Source organism: Lichenostomus cassidix, chromosome 2 (assembly GCF_008360975.1).
Source record: "Lichenostomus cassidix isolate B80296 chromosome 2, HeHo_3.0, whole genome shotgun sequence".
In the NCBI taxonomy this organism is placed as follows: domain Eukaryota; kingdom Metazoa; phylum Chordata; class Aves; order Passeriformes; family Meliphagidae; genus Lichenostomus; species Lichenostomus cassidix.
In genome coordinates, this window is record NC_139482.1 from 106290670 (window position 1) to 106312831 (window position 22162).

Consider the following 22162-nt stretch of genomic DNA (forward strand, 5'->3'; position numbering starts at 1 on the left):
ATGGGCTATATGGACTTATTTCATATGTCTAGGTAAGTCTATCTGGACCCTTGAGTTAAGTGCTGGCACAAGTGCAGTGCCTGGCCTTCAGTGCATGCCCCAATGCTCAGTTTGCTTGATCTGGAGAAAAAGAGGCTCAGGGATGACCTTCTACAACTACCTGAAAGGAGTTTGTAGCAAGGTGGACGTCAGCCTCTTCTACCAGGAAAGCAGCAACACAAGAGGAAATAGCCTCAAGCTGCACCAGGGGATGTTCAGACTGGACTTCAGAAAGAATTTCTTCACTATGAGGGTGGTTAGAGCATTGGAATGGTCTAGCCAGGGAAGTGGTGGAGTCACCATCCTTGGAAGTATTCAAGAAATGACTGGATGTGGCACTCAGTGCTGTGATTTAGCTGACATGGTGGTGTTCACTCTAAGGTTGAACTCGGTGATCTTGGAGATCCTTTCCAACCTTAATGATTCTGTGATTCTCTACCTGGACAGTGGGACCTGGCATATAAAAATATGCCAAGCTCAGCTTGCAAGTCTGTTCTGTATAAGAGTGAGCCTGCAGCATTTGGGAGGTGTGTTTAAACCAAACAGCATTGATTGTGCTATTGATGATTCCAGATGGGAAGTGCTGGCTACTCAGGATGTGATAACTAGGTGCAGGCAGGTGTGTGAGGCTGGTTGCTTTTAACTGACAAAGGATAAAACACATAACACTATTACTTTGAAGTTTATTATGATTATTCTAGGAATGACCTGCACTTGTCTCCCAGATTTTTTCAGACCCACTTCGTAACAGCTATTGCTTTTAGACATTGCTACGTTGAATCATAGAATACTTTGGGTTGAAAGGGACCCTTAATGATCATCTAGTTCAACCCCTCTGCAATGAGCAGGGACATATTTAACTAAAGCAGGCTGCTCAGAGCCTTGTCCAGCCTGACCCTTGTTTCCATGGATGGGGCATCCACCATGGGTATACCTCTCTGGGCAACCAGTTCCAGTGTTTCACCACCCTCAGTGAAAAATTTTCCTCCTTTTATCTAGTACAAATATACCCTATTTTAGTTTAAAATCATTATCCCTTGGCCTATCATTTGCAACAGGCCTCTACTATGCCATAAAAAATTGGGAAATTGACCCTGAAAGTGAAAGGTCTTCCCTGAGACCACAGAAAATTCTACCACTACTGTAGTCCACTTGCAAAGAGATTTGGCGATATGTGAATTAAATGGAGAAAGATGACCTGCAGAAGTAAATAACTTGCCTAAAGTCTCCAGCCGATTCTGCTCACCAAAACGCTCCAGTGACATGGCAGAGGGTCAGCCCACTGGTACCTGGCCAGCAGCTCCCTTTCAAAACATGTGACTTCCTACCTGAACTGAGTTGAGGTGACAGTATCCGTTCAGCGGGAATCGGATGACGTGTGTAGAGTCGTGGTTCCAGCCGGCATTGACAGAATTACACATCACATCACCGATTTCTGGGAACACTTCCTCTATCAACGACTTATCGCCGCTCAGCGTAATCCTCTCGCCAAGATCTGGGGCAACTCGCACCACCAGGCACTCGCAAGACTTTGAGAAGCGGCCACTCTCCCGGTCCTGTTTCCACCGTTCCATCTCTCCTAGCATGGGCTGAAGCTGGAAATATTTTGCTTCTTCATATAACAAGCTGTAGTCCTGAAAGACACATACATTACTGTGCACAGTTAAGACTGGCATTGCTAATGTGGTGCTTAAGAAGTACATGGTTATTCAGGCCAACGCTGCTCTAGGTCTGGAACCCTTCAGACAGAGCTCCTAATTACAGTGTAGGAAGGTGTAATAAAATAACAGTGCAAGCAAAAAATAACCATCAGCCACTTGAAACAGACTGAGAATAGCAGCATTTGTAAGGGTAGGGAAAGGCTATGCTTGCTCAACTCCATTCTGCAAAAAAAATCCCACTTTTCCCCATATTTTATCCCCATAGTGATGTCATATAATAATGATCTCATTGAACAGATGGAACAGAATTCAATCAGAATTCAGAAAATTCATCACTAGGATCCATTGCATCTTACAGCAATACTAGGAGGCATTGTAACAGGTATAAGAATGTAAATGAGGGAGCCTGCAATGGTTGTGAGTGTAAAATGATTCAGATATTTGCATAATGTTTGCACATATTAGTGCATTTTAAAAATTAAGTATTTTTTAATACTTCCCTATTTTGCCACTAGTATTGTTTACTACATCATCTCAAATGCCAGAGCAGAGGGAAAACATTTCTAGGCATAGCCAGTGCAGAAGTAATTTAGAACTGATGATGTGGAGTCTGTCTATTGCCATTTTTTACATTTAAAAAAAATTTTTAAAAAATCTTGTTTTTCTAGGTGTAAGAGCATAAAACCATTTCGAAAATATTTATACAGAGAAAAGAGATACATGAAAATTAGGGAAGAAAGAGAAATGGAATGACAACAAGGGAAGCCTGCTAACAGTCAATATGGTCCTGAATTTGAACTAGAAACCAAATATTTGATGAGGACACCTAAACCGTGGTAAAAATACTGCTTACATTTAACGTGTAACAAAAATGTAATGTAATCTACGTATTTTTAAGAAACAAGAAACACTGTTCATTTTAATCACTGTTTTTTTGTACACCTTAAAGCATAACTGGGGAGGGCACCCCTTTGAACATCACAGTTGGGTGAACTTGCCAGAAGTTACATTTTTAATTTCAGCACAGCTACAGTATATTTATGTGTTTAAAAGGCTCTACATATGTAATTTCTTAATATTGCATGAAAGGTGGCTTTTCCTTCTTCCGTAGTTCTGATTACCTGCAGGACAAGTGCCGAGAGCAGCACAAAGCCATGCTAAGGCTTCAAAAGAAGGAAATGATGCTTATCTGTCAGCTCCAAACTCCCACATTATTCAGGGAGATCTACCCTTGTCACATATGGGAGCAGCAAGGACAGCAGATGATTCAAAGGTTGCTGAAATACGGCTCTTGAACTCAGCATCACACCTATTGTGCCCCAAACACCTGAGAAACTGTCTCAGGTATGAGGGTGAAGGACTGCATGCCAGTGTGAACTGCTCCATCCCTGCCCCATCACTTCTCCTGTTCAATCCCAATTGCTGTATTTCCTGCAGTGAACCAGGTGCACTGATGTATGAGCTTTAAGTAAAGATAAGGATCCAGCTCTGATTGCAGACACCACATATACACCCTCATACCTAGTAGTGGAAAAACATCACATGGACTCTGAAGCTCTGCCTCTCTAGGCTTTGTCTGACAGTGAACTACCACTAATTCAATTTGTTACTAAAAACTAAAAACAACTAAAAAAAGAGAAAAAAAGGCAGGCTCTTTATTAAAGTTTAAATAATAAACATAGAACTATTAATCCCTGACTTCTGTAAAACTCCAAAACTAAACTTGCAGTATGCATTTAGGAGTCTGAGGAAGAAAAGATTCTATGACTCAATGCCCAAATATTACCATGTGTGCAGTTTCTTTTGTCAATATTGTGATTTGCACACCATTTTCTGAATTTCAGTGTGGGAGTGGAAACTGGAGCTGCTGCAATCACTGGGGAAGCATAAAAATGGATGAGAGGACAAGCAATCAGCAAAGCTCAGGAGCATTCAGTTGCAGATTGTAACATCACTTCTGTTTCCATCAGTATCCTACAATATTTAATATCCCTAGGTCAAACCTGGCTCCCTAGGTCAAACCTGGCAAGGTTGCTTCATTACACTGTAGCCATGAGGGGAGAGTTTATATTGATGCCACTCTAGGAAAGGAAGACACCACTTTAGCAACCCCATTCTTATTTCTGCCATGTACCTGAAATCAAACACCATACCCTGCAAGTCACCCTTTCCTATCTAGGGCTCTGTTTTCACTATGCACCAGGTGCTTGCTTTACCAAGGTACATGCAAAACACCCAACTCCCTCGAAATCTCACCTTGAAATCATCAGGAATGAGGAGTTTTGATGTCCTTAAGAAATTCAAGATATATCTGAACATCTGCCCATCTCTGTCGATGAAATAATGCTGCTTGAGACTGTCGAGGACAATGGGCTCCGTGCCATCGAAAAGCCGGCCAATTCTGGAGAGGAAACAAGAGACAAGGAGCAGAGTCAGACCAAGTTCAGCCCAAGAGCTGCTCAAATGGCCCAATGCTACAAAACCCTCCCATGCAAACTTCACTGAAGCAGCTCTGTGGCTTTGTTCCATAAGAAAAGGGTTGGTTTCAAACCACTGTGTAAGCCAAATATTTTCCAGCATGGCCTCATTAACTTCCAAGCAGCACAGCAGAGGAGGTGGAAGGGAAGAAGCCAGGGCAGCTGCCTCTCCCACCGACCTCACTGCCCCAGTCTGTGTCTCATAAGATGACACTCCCTCAATTATTCTGGACACAACTTTTGATAGTCCCCTTCAGCATACCCCAACCCCTCTAGATGCTCCAACATCCTGGACAGACTCATTCTGCTTTCCAGAGCCTGCATAGGGAACTTGATTTAGTTTAGAAACTGTACCTGGGAAATAGTTTGGTTTGGTTCTTTGCTTGGTTTTCACTTGGATTTTAAACCCAGATCACTTTTTGGATACTATTTACTGCAACCAATGCTAGGGCAGGCACAGCTGAGGTGAGGGGCAGCACATTGTGGTAATATGAAGACAGGGGTACAAATCTGATAACATTTCAATGTGAGGTAATGCTTTAATGTAAAAATTAAGTGCTTGTGGCAGGTATCAGTCAGAACACTCAAATAAAAAAGAAAATTGTCTCCATTTTTAGACACCACCCACTGACCACTAGAACCACAGAGCCACCTAGAGAGCCTCCGTTTGGCAACAGGTCTTGCAACATCAACCACTGGGTGCACATACATTTCTGGATGTGGGTCTCCCACACCAGCTTTAGTTAGAGCAATAGGAAGGGCTGAAAACTCCAAACAAAACCCTCATATTAACATGAAATAAATGTTTTGTTTCTGCACTGGGGGATTGGCAAAACACTCCTGAGTCACTGGTGGTTTCCCAATGAAATGAGCAGGAGTGACTGGTAGGTCTGATTTTGTGTAGCTGTTAATATGTCTGTACATGCAATGTGGACATATTAACTTTTTGACAACAAACAGCCTTGGCACACCATTTTTGTTTTGTTTTAAAAGAAGTGAATAAACAACCAATCCCCACCACCAGCAGAAAAAAAAGCCACCAAATACTCAGAGTTGATCAGCTCTACTGGCTGCATGAAGCACCCCAGGCTGAGAGATGCCCCAGCCGTTGGCCAGCAGAAAGGGATGTCCAGAAGGGGTTCAAGAGGCAAAAGACAGAAGTGGTTCCCAAAGAGGGGGAGGCAGTAGGGCTTGCAGCAGGGTCTCAGGGATCTGCAGAGGTGCAGGGTTTCGGGTGATCATTCATCGTGTTGCATCAACAGCCAAATATTCTCCCTTTGAAAACGGCACAGGCAACCCAAATTGAGTTTGGAATGATGTCTGTGCCTGGAGCAGGTATATATATAAGTTGTGAACAGAATATAAGTTTCATCTATAGTTTCTCACCAGCTGGGAGGAGACCAGGAAAGAAGTAAAATTCCATTAACCCCAGCTGGCCGTTTACAATTCTGTAATAAATGCCTGAATCAATTCAAGTTGCATGAAACCTGTAACATATAAGGAATTAAATATATTTTGTATCAGGATCAGGTACAGAACACTTTTTTTCAAAGCCATCCCTTGAACTACTCAAGCTTTCTTCCTCAAAGACTTGTTACTGCCTGCCCTGCTGCTCAAAATTTAAGCTGCGACAGCCCGTATAATACAGGCTCCTGTTCACTTGGTGGATGAGCCACATTTTATGTCTAATATGGAAGTACTCAGCATTTAGAATTAATTTTCCCTTATACTCAAGCATGTCATCTTCAAATTTATCATGGAGTTCACACACAAAACGTGTATTTGGCCAAGTCAGTCATTACTGAAATGTATAATTGTAATTGGTTTCTGCAGCATTTTCCTAGTTCTAAATTACTTATATAATTACATATTTTAAACCTCTAGGCTTTTTGTCTCCATTTTATTAATTGTTTAGAGAAGAGCAAGATAGTATCAGAGGATGGAGCCTTCTGACAAAACCATAATGCTGAGAGCTCTCAGCCACTGGGAGTGCTACCTGGGACCTGAAAGGCTTTGGGAATGGGCTGGAAGCATTAACAGAAAGTGCTGCCTTAGTGCTCTGCTGCTCTGCAGCAGCAGCAGCAGGAGCAGCAGCAGCAGCAGCAGCAACAACAACAGCAGCAGCAGCAAAATCCCAGGAACTGCAAAGTCCCAATTCCCCCCTGACTCCCCTCCCAGGATCACTTTGCAATACACAACTGCACTTTCACGTATTAAAACACCATGGGTAGACCCCCAGCAGAGAGACTTCTGTAAACAAAATTAAAACCTTTTTCCTTTTCAAATGGAAAAATGTAGATTCCATCTTCCTTCATGTGGCCTTCAAGGGGAAAAACTTGAGATAATAGGGGATCCAAACCTGGTGACATGGTCCTGCTCCTAATCTGCATTTGCTACACCCATGAGGAGAGGAGATTGAGCTATGCCAGGATCTGTGGAACAACCAGCACCCTCACCTTCCAGCCTCACCATGTCCTCTTGGGTTCCCAGGGGCACAGTGGGAAGCTCTCTCTCGTGCCTCACTTGTCAGCTCCTCTGTACAATACTATTTGATAACCATCCTCCCTGCCACCCCCAGCTCTGCTGGCACTCCTGCTTTGTGTCACACTGGGATAATACACACTTAAGAGACAGCAGTTTGCTGGCACAAGAAGGGACTGGTAAGTCATCATAAATAAAGTCATTATTTCACTTCATAAGAAAACCTGAAAGATGTTTTTTTTCCATCTCCTTCTTGGCAACATTGGCTGATGATTGGCAAAGATACTTTTTTTTTTTTTAAATGACAAATACATAACAGCTGAATGGATTTTTTTGAAACAGGAAAGTGCTTTGAAGGAGGCTTGCAAAATAAGATGATAATTATATGCAGAATTAGCCAAATATCAAGGGTAAAGGATAAGAAACTGTAGTCCATTTACAAGAAAATGTGCTTCTGAAATATTTAATTAAAACTAACAGGCTGGAATATTCCATATATCAGGAAAATTAATGTCCCATGGGTTGAAAGTGCGACCTCCAATGGGTAATAATTAATGTCTGTGGCTTTAAGTATCATATTCCACTGTCAGAAATCGAATGCTTCAAGGGTTGAAAATATAACCAGTGGAAAGCCCTGCTTTCATCAGAGAATTTGGTTTTACTTTAAGGACACGAACCAGGTATAGCTACAAGCACTTGTTTACTGGAGAAAAAACAACAGGGAATGGAAAAGATCATTGTTTTAATTCCATGAAATACTACAGGGATGGATCTTTCTTCCCACACATCAGCACTCCCATAATAGCATTTCTATACCAAAAAGCTAGCACAGGAAGATGACACTGCTTGCACTGCTTGCTTGTTTCTGAAATCCTTCAGAAACAAGTCCTGCTCGTCAAGTATAAAAATATACCCAGTCTATAGCAAAACTATATACATAGTGTGTTTATAACCTTGCTCTCTTGTAAAAATATTTATATATATTATTATTATACACATAAAGAGAAAAGACTTCACTTTAGTATATTCTGCCTCAGCTAAGAATGTGGGAAAGCAGCAATAATTAGGAACAAGATGGCCAGTACTAATTAAACAAGTCAACTATTGCAAAACTCTCTTAATGCCAAGAAAAATGACAGAGTTCTGCAGATTGTTTGAATGGCTTCACTGGACAGAGCTAAAATTCTTCCTTCCTGTAATAAAAAAGGATACAGGGAACATGGAAAAGCCGCAAGCCCTGATGTTTGCAAACAGGCAGAATATTGCATCACTTTCAAACTAAGGCAGAAATAAACCTTTTTCTTCTCTGAGAAAATAGCAGTTTCTTATAATTGATTATGTTCAGTATATTATGTCTCATATTAATGTCTTTATCAGAGGACACTACGAACTAAAAACTAACTGAAAACCTTTTGTAATAAACTACTTTCAACAGTTCTGAGCTGTCAGATTTCCCTGCTCCCTGTGTCTTCCACAAAACAACAAAAAGGGAGGAAAACTGGTGTGAAGTCTTGTTCTTAACCCATCAGAAGGGACTGTGCAGCAGGAGGAGCATCAGTTATGCCCTGGAATCCATAATCCCACTCTAATGGCAAGGCAAGTAACTGCCTGGATTTCACAGAGAGCAGAAATTCAGCAGCTGGCAAGGAGCAAAATACTCATGAAAACATACCTCTCTCCCTCCAGTAATGAATCACATGGCAAAGAAAAATTTTATTTAAATATATAAATCTCACTCACCTGGTTGGAACCACTGTGGCAAAGTGATTAGGAGTGTGGTCCTTGAAAGTTAAGTACAAGTTTTATTATCACATCATTATATTTACGTGGCTAATGGGAATGCTTTTTTAACACTCTGGAGTGTGTGGAAGTAAGCTGGAACAGGCTTTTACCTTTTTTTTTCTGCAACTTTTTAGTCCAAGCTGTCCTTATTAATTTCTTTTCATTTTCTTTTACTGAGTGCTCAAAGGCAATTTGCATAAGAGACCATTATAAATCAGATCTGTTTAATGGTATGCTCATCTCATGCCTATTTAATTTTACTTCTTCGTATGTCTAAATTATATAATTTTGCACTGTCCCCTAGCTGCTAGTACAGTTGAAGAGGTATCCATGCCAGGGAAAAATGTTATCCTACCCAAATGGAGAATGATGAGGTTTCTATTTTTTTTCCAGAGGACCCCTTTTACACTATCAACCTGCTTTTCTTTTTTTAATACCTCACATCATTTGGATCCACAGAGACCAAATACATAGCAACCTTTATAACTCTGCATAACAACAGTTGGCTCATAAACACAACAGAATACATTTGCAATTTTCAGGAACATATATTACGAAAACCACATTTTAACCAAATACCCTGTTGTAATCTCTTGCTCTCAGTGCTATTATAATTTGTTCTTATCTTTTTCTTCTCACATTTAATTTAAGGTTTCATGTCCATGAGTCTCAGGAATTCCTTGGCACATACAGTTCCTACATTATGAGAAGATGCATGAATACAATGATTATAAAGCAAAGGTAACAGGGGAAAAATGTCTTAAAACCTAAAATCTCATTGAGCCTTCTATAGAAAAAGTATTTATATAGGAGCCAAAATGACAGAGAAGAAGAATGCACAGGAGAAGGTATTAAAACACCAATTCCTACGAGATTTAAAAAAAAAAAAGTTACATGGCATTTTAAAGAACAGATAAATGCCAAATACTGAGTAAAAGGATGTCAAACCTTTGTGGAAATATTTGCTAAAGATTAAGGAACTGAATCTTTTACATGGAGAAGACTTCGAACATCTTAAGATTGTTACTTCAGCATGACAATGAAAGAAAAGGTGGGGCAAGCTCAGAGGGCTCATAAAGCATTTAGGAGGAAGTGAGATAGACAAAAAGTGGTGAATAATCCTAAAGGCAGAGCAAAGCATGTGAGGAGCAGATGGGAAGGATCTGAAATGATGAGTGACATGGTATCATCAGGGAATGCATCAGAGACAAAAAAAAAAAAAAAGAAAAAAGAGAGAAACACGGGATTTGCTACAACCTGCCTGATCAGAGGCAGCATCAGGAGCAGAGATGAAAGCAAATCAGACATATTACAAAATGAACTAATAGTCATTGGATCTAATCCAGATGGACAAACTGACACATTAACTGGAAAAGTATAAATTGCACAACATCATGTAGTCATGTTGCAGGAATGCTACTGACACGAGAGCAAACTACGTCTTTCTACGCCACAGATGAGCGTGGAGAATGCGAGACAGGTATCTGAATGACAGCGGAACAAATGGGGATATGTGGGTCACAGGGAACACAGGGGTGAATTAAAAAATGGATGGCCAAGGTTCCAGAAGTCAGTGGAAGCACTCCAATCTTTGTTTGCTTCAAAAGGAAGTTTTTCCAAGAAAAATGAAACCCTGTATTTTCCCTGCTAAACAGTGACCTAGCTTCTTAGGAGATTTACACCAGAACTAATGATTACACCATGACATAGAGCTAATACAGCAACTCCCCTAGTGTACAGAACATACTGGTTGACAGTCAGTCACCCTGGTGGGTACAGGATGCCCAAATGTTCAACAGAAGCCAGTCAAAAAATGTAGGCTCTGTCACAGCCTTCTCCCAGGATGTTCAAATCCTCATTCCAAAACTCAGGACCATCATCTACACAGACACAACTGGCACTTGTAGAAATGCTGACATTTTAGAATAGAAAGGAATAAATAGTTGGGATGGGATGTTGAGAGCTGGTGACTCATGGCCAGAAAACTGTATATGCAGGTAGATGGAAACCATCTCCCACAGCACACGATGGCAACAAGGGTGAGGCCAGCAGAGCACTACCCCAGACCAGGGAGTTTCTGTTTACCATATTCCTTCTCTCTGCTCTGGTGTACCAGAGAGATGCAGACTGATAAGCGGAACAGGCTGAAACCCTAATCTGCATTTTTTCACACAAGGCTGGGCAGGTAAGTGTTTTAAAAGCAATTTCAATACCGTGTCAGCCAAACCTCCTGAATCTCTAGATTGCATTACAGGCTTCAGATGTGGCTGAGAGGGGTCTATCCTCTGCTCACCAGCTGTTCTCCCACTCCAAACCAGGATATTTATTCCCACAAAGATATTTCAGAAAGTGAGGTTCCCCCATCTGACAGACACTGAAGTTGCTGACACTTCCCAAGATGTGTATGGGGCATTCACTTAAGAGCTGGACTCAATGATCCTTGTAGATCCTTTCCAACTCAGAATATTCTGTGACTGAATATGTCCTTGACCCTCATAATTTTGCTCATCTTCAGATACCAAACGTCCTCTCAAGCCAACATACAGACATGTTTCCAGAAAACTTACACCTTACAATCCCAAAATAGGTTGCTCCTTCAGTCAAACCACTGTCTACAGACCAGTGCCACAGCCCCACTCTTCCTCAAGGACTTTGAGGCACCTCTGGGACCAGCCAGTGCCCTGACTGACCCACCCCACCTGCCAAATCACAGAGACTCAGAGCAGGGGAGGAGGCTGCAGGTACCTGCCATCATCCCTCTCATCACAGGGGGCAATTAGCTCCAGATTATTTGTGAGGGCATTAGGCAATAAGGGACTACACACATGGCCTTCCCTACACACCCACTGGTCCACAGCCACAACTTGACCACCGGTATTTTAGTCTTTAAAACGCCATCTCTACTCTTCTTTCTTTCAGGCCTGTGCACGCACTGGAAATACTGAAGTACAGTCTACAAGCCTTTAAGCCCCACATCTCCTACAATGTTTGGTATCTTGCAAATAAGTCCTTAAAAACTTTCTAGTTTTCCAGAGCATATCAAAACCACTTTTCCTAAAATCACTTAAACCAATGAAATGTAAAATCAATTATTCATGCAAATACTTTTGCCATCTCTGTTTTTTGTAACCAAGTTTTCTTGGCAATGATAACATTTCACAGAAAAATTAACAAATACTCTCTTTGCTTGCCAAGATAATTTTACTAAGCTTGAATCCGATTTCATTGAGGTATGTTATTTGTTTTATCTTGAGGGAAGCTGCCTATTAAGTTAGTAGCAACCGTGTCCTTTTGCTTATGATATGGTTATTACTGAGCTATCAGGAGTACCTTTAAGTTATTAGGGTGCAATGGCAAATTAAGTACTTTGCGTCATAATTAGCTAATAACTTTTGAATTATAATTTAATCATGTTTAAGATGGTCAGGTTGGCTGTGAGTACAGATAATGGAGGATAGGAGCAGAACAGGAGTGTTTATCATTCAATACCAAAAGCCAGAAAGTAGGTAAACCGGTGGATGCACAACATCCCAAAGGCCATGATAATCTATATATTCAGAACACTGAACTCCTTCTCAGGCAGCAATGTAAAAAAGTGGAACTTGTGTCTTAGGATTGCATTTAAGTAAAAGGCAAAAATATATTACTTTCAACTCAATCTCCTTTGAGCCTGTCAACTTTTTTTTTTTTTAAATAAAAAGATTGTTAACAATACCCATCTTCAAATCCCTGTTGATAAACCTGTTCATGCAGATTCTACAAAGACAGGACACCATTAAAGCAGCTTGGAAAAAGCTACCAGAGCCATTTCTCATTCAAAACTCATGATGTTCAAAAAAACCCAAACAACCAACAAAAAACCCTTCTCAGAATGGGGGAAATCCTTTGATGTATTCCTTTGTACATCAAGCTTGCCCCTCAGCTTTCATGAATTTCATTCAAACCACTATTAGCTCTCAGTATTTCCTCTGTATCCTTGAGAAGACTCAGCATCAACATTGCACATACGAATCACTGGAAATTCAGAAACACTCAGATTCCCCATGAAATGCCTTACAAAAATAGCGGCAAAACAAGTTCTGGATCCAAACCCAACAGAGACCCCACTTCAGCACATGTATGTTTTGTAGATGGTCTAAGGTGTCACTAATTCTGCCCCTTTCCAGGATGTTACTTTGAGAACCAGGCACCACACTTCATATGCCTGGAACCTCTTTCCCTATAAATGACAAACATGGCAATGAAACCATAATGAATTAAGCTTTCCAAGATCTTCACGACTTTAGCTACTTAGCCAGAAATCACGTCTATGTTGTTTTGTTAAATGCTGCCTTCTCTAAGAGAAAGGACAACACGTTTCTATAGATAGGACAAGAACACACTTGCCTTTCCCTTTGCAGGAGTTGCACAAGTTCCTCCTGCATTGCAGCCCATAAAGGCAGAAGACTGCACAATTAACCTCTGTGTGCTCAGTGGGGGATTCTACAGGGACTGCTTCCCAAGAGAAAGAGACCATTTTCACATTAAAGCCAAAGTAAAAGCTTCCCATTAATGAATAAAATTCAGAGAGAGAAAGTGCTTCTAAAACTTTTAGATGTTAACTACGCCTGTGCCTTTGTCCCCAGAAAACACCACCTTCCAGAGCCCAGAAGGAAGGATTCCCAAATATCCTCTATCTTCTGTTTTCAGTAAATACCCATGAAAGTCACACACAAACTTGGTAACATCTTTCTTAAGTGCAGTTCATGCAGAGGACAACAATTTGCTGCTGCTAGCTTGTGCAGCAGAAGTCTGTACAACAGATTACCAGGTCTCAACTCTTGCTGCTGAACTTGGGCTTGGACTGTCAGAAGACAGATTTGCCAGAAAAGGTGGAAAGGATATTCAACCTGCTTTTTAAAAACCCTACACAAATAGCCAAAGGAGAAAAAGACACATACAAAGAACACTATTAAGGTAGTCAAAACAAGCTTCACAAGTTAAGATATGTCAGATATTAGAGACGCTCCTGCAACTTGCATTTGCAAACCTCCCTCTGTGTGAAAGATTTTAGACTATGTCTTTAATGATCTACTATTTTCTCACAGCATCCTAAACTTGGCACATAAACCAGGGAAAAGCCAGGGTTGTACAGCATAGCAGACTGTTGCTCACAGGACACCTGCTTCATCTGCTGGAATAGGAGGTCTAACAGATGAAGAAGGGACTGCAGGAAGGGAACACAGGAAAGGTACATGAGGGCTGACCTAGAGAAATGAGCTCTGTCGAAGTGTGTGCCAGATTTCCTGTGTGATGCTACCACTAAACACACGTGCCTCAATTTTTCAGCTCCTTTGAGTGAAGCAAGAAGGTACCAGACTAAGGAACATTGTAAAGAAAGCATGCAAGAATGACTCTTCAGAACGAGACTCAAATAACACGCAGAAAATACAGCCCAAGGGACACATACTGAAATGAGGAGGCACAGGAGATGCTGACATGTTTAGTAAATAAGCAACACATCTCTCTGCACAGTGGCAGGCAAATGTATTTGAGATGGTATCATTACATTATATCTCATGAAAACTACAAAGGTCACCTTTGCTGCCCAAATAATCTTCTTTTCCTATAAAGCTTACTTTAATTGCAATGAGAGAAGCTGCAAGGCCAGCTACCCAACAGCACATTTATTATACTTCTCTCAAATATTTCTATTTTCCTTTAGTTTTCACTCAGCCCACCTGCTCAGAGATTTGTCTGCCTAGATTGAAAATGGTACTTTCAGACGAACATCCTAGATTACAAATCCAAGAAAGGCAATCCAGATAGCATGAGAGTGCACACAACAGAGGCAAGGAAGAAATGGGTGTTATGAGCACAGAACTTAGTATGAGGAACACAGGACCGTATGCTGCTCTTTGTTTGATTAGCTCTAACTCAGTACAATACAATTACATTGCTGTGATTCCACACACACAAGTGTCTACATAGAGAGACGTGTTTATACCCGTATAACTCATTCCCATACATTTACATGTTTAATCGCTTCCATGCTAGAGGTTGAAATGATTTAAGCACTTCAGTAACTAGAAAAATCACACCATTAACCAAATCAGTTCATACAAAACCTGTGTGCTAATCAGTTAAGAGGACAGGAAAGTCCACCTAAAACATCTTAGACAGTGGCTCTGAGCAATAAATAATACTTATTGCACAGGTTAGAAATGCCAAAGCCACACCTGAACATTTTGCTGGTGGTGGGGTGATAAAAAAACACACAGATAACATTATTTCCATTGACAAACTTTACATATACAAAACAGTGGCTTTATTGTTTATTAAATTAGATGCTGCCATGGTGTAATCATCCCTGCAGCCATACCAAACCCAACAGCAGGTCAGATGCAATCCTGTGGAGGAGGTAGAGAGAGGAGGAAAGGAAGAGAACTGAGATGCAACACAGAAGCAATACAGCCCCATAAACTAGTGGCGCAAGGAATAATTAATCCATGGATGTGAAAACAGACGCCATAACTGTAGAGACCAAAATCTGCAAAAATACCACACGACAAAAGTAAATGTTACAGCACAGTTGCTTTAATAAGCTACATCCAGGATGTGATTCAGTTGCCTGTTGTCACTTGAGATACTCTAGGGCATCCCAAAGGGCTGGGGGATGGCACAGGGACACTACTGCAGGTTTGTGCCCTGTTGGAGAAGTCACAGAGTCCAGGGAGAAACTGTGCCCAGGCATTAGCTGCCCATGTCAAGGTGAGCATATCTCACTCACAAAAATGACCAGAAACTAAGTGTACCAAATCAATCTATTAAAAAAAAAAATCTAACACTAGTCTTCCTAGATCCTCATTTCAATTAAAAAAAAATCAGGGTGTATTAAATAAAAAATTACGAATTGATATGACATTAAATTCAGAGTAAGAGTTTGTAATGCTTCCAAATTGTGAAGGAATTTGCAACATTTTTAATTTAAGAGCTCTTTTACCCTGCAACTCAGGTTACCCTCATGCAGAGGAGCTGACTGTTCTTAGCTTCTTCCTGAGCTACAGCTTCACTACAGGAAATACAGAAGAGTGGCATCCAATGTCATATTACATTGCAAGCTGTGTTAGGAGCCCCACTTCCTAAATGCAGGCAGTCAGCCTCCAAGTTTTTAGCAGGGTGTTGAAGTGGGCTGACTCTAGGAACAAGCCAGTGGACAGACAGAGCCTGCCATGGAGGGCAGCCCACCCACACGGGGCTGGATCTCGTTCCATACACACCTTGTGCACCACTGCACCCATGATCGTGGCACCACAAAGATTGTGACTGCTCTGTCACATAGCAACTAATAAATCCTGAATGCAGGCAAACAGGTGGGAAATTATATGTGGAGAAACACTCAAACAAGCATAACTCCATCAATCTGAAGGATTTACAATGGAGAGGATGTATGTCTTACATCTGTTGTGATCTTCCTGGTGGAAACCAGCACAACACAACAGTCACAGTCTTCCTGTGGTGATCCCAGGCTGAAAATAAACAAGAACATGCCTACCAAGCTGAGCACTGCTTCTGAACTAGTAGAAATATGCTGCTGATGAAGCAGACTACTGCTTGAGTTTGTAGGCTTTCATTATTCCATTCACTTAACTGTGAAGCTTTTCTCTTAAAAGAGCAAAATATAACTTCACTTGGATTAATAGAAAAGAAAAAAGCACCATTTCCTAAGGGTCTCTCCATACTGCATCTGCCCTTTTCCCCAGACACTGGTAACACCACATGACCCTATATCAATAGATTAAGTTGCAGCTTGCACTAATACTGAAAAAAAAACTGGCAAGAACCAACACAGGGATGTATGCCAGAAGACAAGGACTCCCTTAACAACAAGAAGAAAAAAAAAAAGCTAACAATGTATTGAAAAAACCACTGAATTTCAAACCTACCACTTTTTAGAACAATGCAAGTTCCAATATAAGCATTTTTCGGGACAGAAAACTTTCAAAAAATTCTCCTCCTCTCTGTCGAAAATAAAACACATTACAACCACCTTGCATTATTCCCTCCACTTGTGTACTTAGTTAATAGCAATGCTTTTTGCTCTTTAAGTGAATGTAATAAAATTTTAATTTATCAGAAATCCAGGTGTCTTGGTAGATTTCTGATTTTTTTTTCTTTCATCACCCCAAGGCACAGATATAAATTGTTTCCTGCTATCTTTACAGGAGATCTATGGAACCACGTTATCGAAAGGTGCAGAAGACTGAAAATAGTTTAGTGTAATCAGGAGCTGCACTGTTTCATCAAAGCCCCATCTCTCCAGAAGCCACCGGTGTTGCACCAAACAGTTTGGGGCTATCGTTTGGTTTTGATTATTTTCCATTACCTTCCTAAAAACCCTCTTCTTTTAGAGGCAGGCAGAAGCCAATAAGCACCATGAAAGGAAGAAGTTCGGAAAAAGATGATGTTTAAAACAACCAACTCTGACTAGGAAGTCAGGCCATCAAATTACATATTGCTAACCACCTTATGCACAAAAGTCTGTACTTATTTGTATTAACCTCACAGTCCTGTGATGGAAACCTCTGGTGCAGTCCTTGGCCCTTCACTTTTGCACAGCTTTTCTTCCCTTACTGCATACCACGAGACGACTACCCAAAAATAATGACAGGAGGTGAAATGGACCTGAGCTGCCCAGCTGTCCAGCAGAAGGCAGAACCTGCCGCTGAGCACCAGCATGAAGGGTTTTAACACGAGGGAAAAGGCAGCTGAAGTCAGACTGGGGTCTGTTATATTAGCACTGATACTGCAGCAGTGCAGTCAACAAAAGCAGCAAGACAACAGGTCTCATCTGCTTGCAGCTGCCCCTCAGATCAGATGCTTGCCCCAAGCCCTACTGCTCACCCTACTCCATCCCTGCATCCTGCAGCCCACCCAGAGCTCCAGCCACAGTGGGTACAGGCACATAAGTCATCTTTGCTGCCTCTAATTGCCACCAACCACCATCTATGTGCTTTGATGTTAAAAGACCTCCAGCAGAGATCTGCCCCAGGGATTTACACTGCTATAAAGAGAGAGTCTGCGATATTCACACTGGTAACACAATGGCAGCAACAGCTTTGCAGGGATCCCTGAGAAGTGTTTACCAAGAACTGAACCTCACAACAGATGACAAAAGGAAGGGGTATTTCTCCACTGTGCTTCAAGAGTTGGTTGGTCTTTGAGGAAAATCCTCGGCCAAACAAATACTGAGGGGCACAGAAATAGCCAGCATTTGACTGCGGACAGCAGCTCAGGCTACTTCACAGGATCAAAGTCAGGCGAGGCATGTCTGCTCTTCAGAGTCTGTGAACTTATGGCAAATTAAATTCCACATCTAATTTTGGAAGCACATCACTGGCTTATTATTTATCATAACTAGACATTCAGACAAGACAAAGAAGGAGTTTGACCTCAACTCTGAAGCAGGGAAAACTGACAGGAACACATTTCTGCTGGGTGAAGCATGTGGAGTCACTTCTGACCAGGAGCATCAACTCCCTCCACACTACCTGCCCTACCATCCCCAATGTTTTGTTACTACGGCAGAATAATATTAGGACAGCAGTGAGAAAAATAAACTCTGTTATGATGAATGTACATTTAGTCAGCAATGTGCTACAACAAACTTGACCTTTAGCAGGACTAGATTTCACTGACTGCTTTATTTTGGGACCTTCACCCCATTTATTTTGTTCTGTCTTCAGCTTCTGCAATTTCCAACTGATAATACTTTCATCACTGCTCACCTTTCCCTGTGGAATCACACCGCAAAGAAAAATATTCTGGCATGCAAGGTCAAGGGACAAAGCCCTTTCTGTGGTCCTTCATAGCAACAGAAAGGGCTCTTGGAGGAAATACTCCCAGAAGAGTCACAGATGAGCTGTCCCAGTGTGAAACAGCCGGGCACAGCCAGCAGAGTTTTGGTCAGCTCAGGTTCAGGTTCAGGTATGCAGAACAACATGACTAATTTTTCTTCTTTGAATAAGAACTGCACTACCAGCTTTACGTTTTTTACACAGTACCAAACCTGTTATATGTTCTTCATCACTCCCAGGGCCATTCATGTTTATCACGTTTCCAGGATTTCATTAACAAACAGAAGGAAGAAGGGTTTACGCCTTTGATTGAACTACTTTGCATTTTAATAGGAAATAATAAACTGACCCACATGGAAGCTAAACACAATTGAAAGTTGCACCCACACCAGCTGTTTCTATTTTCAAACCAGTGCTTTATGCCTTGTAATGACAGCAGACAGCAACGACTTCCAATAGCATCTCTTTCATCCTTCATTTTGTTGAGCCTACCCAAGAGAGAAACATGAAACATACCTGATTAGGGCTTTTATTTCTGCTTCCCAAGAGGGGAATTAAATGCTTACCTACAATCAGACCTCTGTGGTCTGGAGAGCAGCATCCATTCAGTTTCAGAGAGCTACACCATTAATCCAAAGTGGAAGCGGGAAAGTGCAACTGTAGAGCTCTGCTGATGAGTTTATCAGGGTTAGCTACTAAGCAAGGAAAGGCCAGTATGAGAGGCATGGCCCAAGGCCCAGCTTTATGAGACTGCAATATTAGAAACTGTGAAAATGAGAATGCCTGATGAAAAGTGGAGCCTCCACATATGCTTTAGCTAAAGAAAAACAGCAGTTTTTCTCCTTTCCCTTTCCCATAAGGTCTTCCAAAGGGGAAATAAGCAGGCAAGTATCCTACCTGCCACAGTTTTGCCAGCTTGTATATCCCTAGAATAACATTTGCCACCACTTCCCTACTCATGCATCCCCTTTGCACCACAAAGATGGACACTGTCACAGGGCTTTTGTCTGTGGCAGCATGATGAAGCCAGTGTGGTTCCCTATGGCATCACTGCAGCAGAGCTGGAAGCTGCTGTGAACAGGTATGGAACACGACCTTCATCAGGTTTTGAAAGGCCAGAGGGAAGATCATGACTCAGGGGAGCTTATACACAGGAGAAGCTAGTAAAGCAAAATTAAACCTTAATATTCTGCAAAGGATAAGGACCTTGTTTTTGAGAATGTTAGCAAGGCATGAGAAAAGCATATTTAATAGTTGGCCACTGGCACATCAGGAATCAATCGTGCTGGGCAGCAAAATATTAAGAAAAAATATAAGATGAACATAAATACAGCCTACATGCTTGAAAAGTACACATGTTAATTGCTTTTCATATGCTTAATGGCAACTTCAGTCCTATGCAGCTGCAGCCACAGCACTTGGAGAAAAAGCAAAACATCTCATTTCAAACAAACATGAGCAGTTTCATGTGACAAGCTCTAAGTATAAAATGAAAAAAATATTCCTAAAACTCCCACATTATACTGCTAGTAAACTAGAATTTCATAGCAAAAGTGAATAAACAATAGCTTTTGAGGCTGGAGAAATTACCATCATGGTGTTATCTAATCTCTCCCCAGAAGTCAAGAATTATGACTAAACCCTTCCAACATAGATATAGCCTGAAATTCTATGTCAGAAGTATGTCCAATTGCATTTGGCAATCCTTAGCCAAGAGAGAGGCTGACTATAATTGGATGAATATTTGAAGTGCTTCATTATTCATGTAGGAAGGCTAGGTAAAAAGTGTTTTGTAGTCCCAAGACACTGGAGGGTGTGTGTTATTGGGTAATAACCAATTAGGAATGTTGACAGCACTCTGCCTTTGGGATCACCCTGGCCAAGAAAGCACCTGGGTGTATGTTGTTGTGCAAAGGCACACACCCACTGCCTACTGCTCCGTTTATTTAAGCAAGGCTTTCACCAAAGGAAATGGAGGACACCCCAAAGGATGTGCATTTGACAGCTCAGTCACATTCAGAAATAATGCTTCTTCGTTGTTCTCTCTGCTTTCCAAAAATACATAATTTTTCAATGGTATTTCTGAATTACTGATGCTACTGGTTACTGAAAACCAATTCCAGTTCTTCCATTTTACTGCTTATAATTTACCAAGAGAGCAACATTCTTACTACTTCCAGTAAGGAAACACTCACAGCAAAGGATCAGCCCCTAACCTCATAATCTGGTAAAAAAATCCACAGTGACATTGTAAATACTGCAAACTCAGAACAACAGAAATCAATGATTTTCCTTTCATGCTAGTCTGCAAAAAACATATGAATCATTAGCACAGGCATGCAAAAGATTTATAACACTTCAGCATTTGAAAACTAACAATTCTGACGCTTGCAAGAGCTAGAAATCCAACACTAATTAGGTAATGATAGAGCAGTTCCACCCTTTCACTACCTCCCACAACAAGGGCTAAATGTATTGATGGCACAAACACTGATTTTTATTTGCTCCTATATTTTCTTTATAACTGTAATAGAAAAAAATTCTGTATTGTATTCTGATTGAAAGCAAAGCAATTATTGTACGAGATGCCCAACTGGACTTTCATACTTACAAAAGAAACATTCAAAACTTTTCCTGAATGATCTGCTTGTTTCAAACATGCGAAATTCAGTATGTTGTAAGGAGGAACATATCAGTTTTTCTGCAGCTCTCATTTTCTGGCTTGTATCATATTTAGCCTGTCCTGTGGCACTGAGAGTACTGCAACATTTTCTCTGAAATCCCCTGAATGCCCCCTCACCCTCTCCCCCATGTATCACCAAGATGATGATGTTTTGATGAAGCATCAAGCACGGGCCCTCGAGATAATGGATTCAATGGGATACACTTAAAAGATCATTTTTCTCTTTTGTATTGACTGCTTGCACTGCTCTAAGACAGGAAGGGCTTTCATTTTTTATGTAAGCTGCAAGACCCCGAGGGTCCTCTAAACTGTTTAAGAGGGATCAATTTTCAGATGGGTAGAAGGGGCCCAGCAGCCCGTCACGGTTTGGAGTGCCTTCTTCTCCTTGTATCACTGACAAGTTAGGGCGAACCTAAAACCAGCTCCCAGCTGAGCCACTCTCTGGCAAGGCAGCACTTCCTACTGTTTGGGATTTGTGGTCAGCACTCCAACAGAACTAAAATTTACAGTATGCATGCAGGGAACAAAATAAGAAAAAAAGTTTCACAGAAGCAAAATAATCACTAGGGCTGACAGAGATAAACAGCAATAGAACTGCTAAGCAAAGCAGTGCTTGGCACTGGTGTAGTGGCAGGAAACCATCACCCCATGACATGGGTTTAATGCACTGACATTGTTGCAATTACATCCAGGCAACCTAACAAAACAAATTCATTGTATGGCACAAAATATTTCCAATTCAGCATTGCAACATTTATTTTTTAATTACAGCACAAAGAACAACTTTTGGGGTGTGGAAGGACATAATCCATCATTTGCTCTGAAGTGACACACTTATGGCAAATGCTGTATATTATAACTTTCTATGCCACAGTAAGCAACTACAAGCAATTTCTTAGGCAAGGAATGCAAAGGGTTTGGGTGTGGTCCTGGGAGATGCTGCTTATCCCTCCATCTCCCTCTGTGTCAGCAGGGAGCCGAAGGCAAGCCACATGTTGCTGCACTGGGACTTCAATCACTCCTGTTTCTCATGTGTCACACAGCTTGTGACAGCTTTCACCTGCAACATGCCTCATATGGAAAGAGTTTTTACCGTTCAAATATGGTCTGTACGAGGACATAAACACAATTTTTAATTAAAAGGCATGGGATGTTAATAGATCACTTAAAGAACAATTATGTCTACCATGTGATTGACAGGCT

The 22162-nt window shown here is 41.2% G+C and overlaps 1 protein-coding gene across 7 annotated transcripts in view; it reads right to left on the bottom strand.

The window, feature by feature from the left end:
* The window catches only part of KCTD1 (potassium channel tetramerization domain containing 1), a 106615-nt gene that overhangs the window by 2081 nt on the left and 82372 nt on the right, over positions 1–22162 (bottom strand). For all 7 annotated transcript variants that reach the window (XM_085052722.1, XM_085052724.1, XM_085052721.1 and 4 more), the window contains 2 exons: positions 3957–4101; positions 1368–1673 (listed from right to left, as the gene is read on the bottom strand). In XM_085052722.1, the coding sequence (XP_084908848.1) occupies positions 1368–1673; positions 3957–4101 (451 nt within the window). The remainder of the gene's footprint in view (positions 1–1367; positions 1674–3956; positions 4102–22162) is intronic.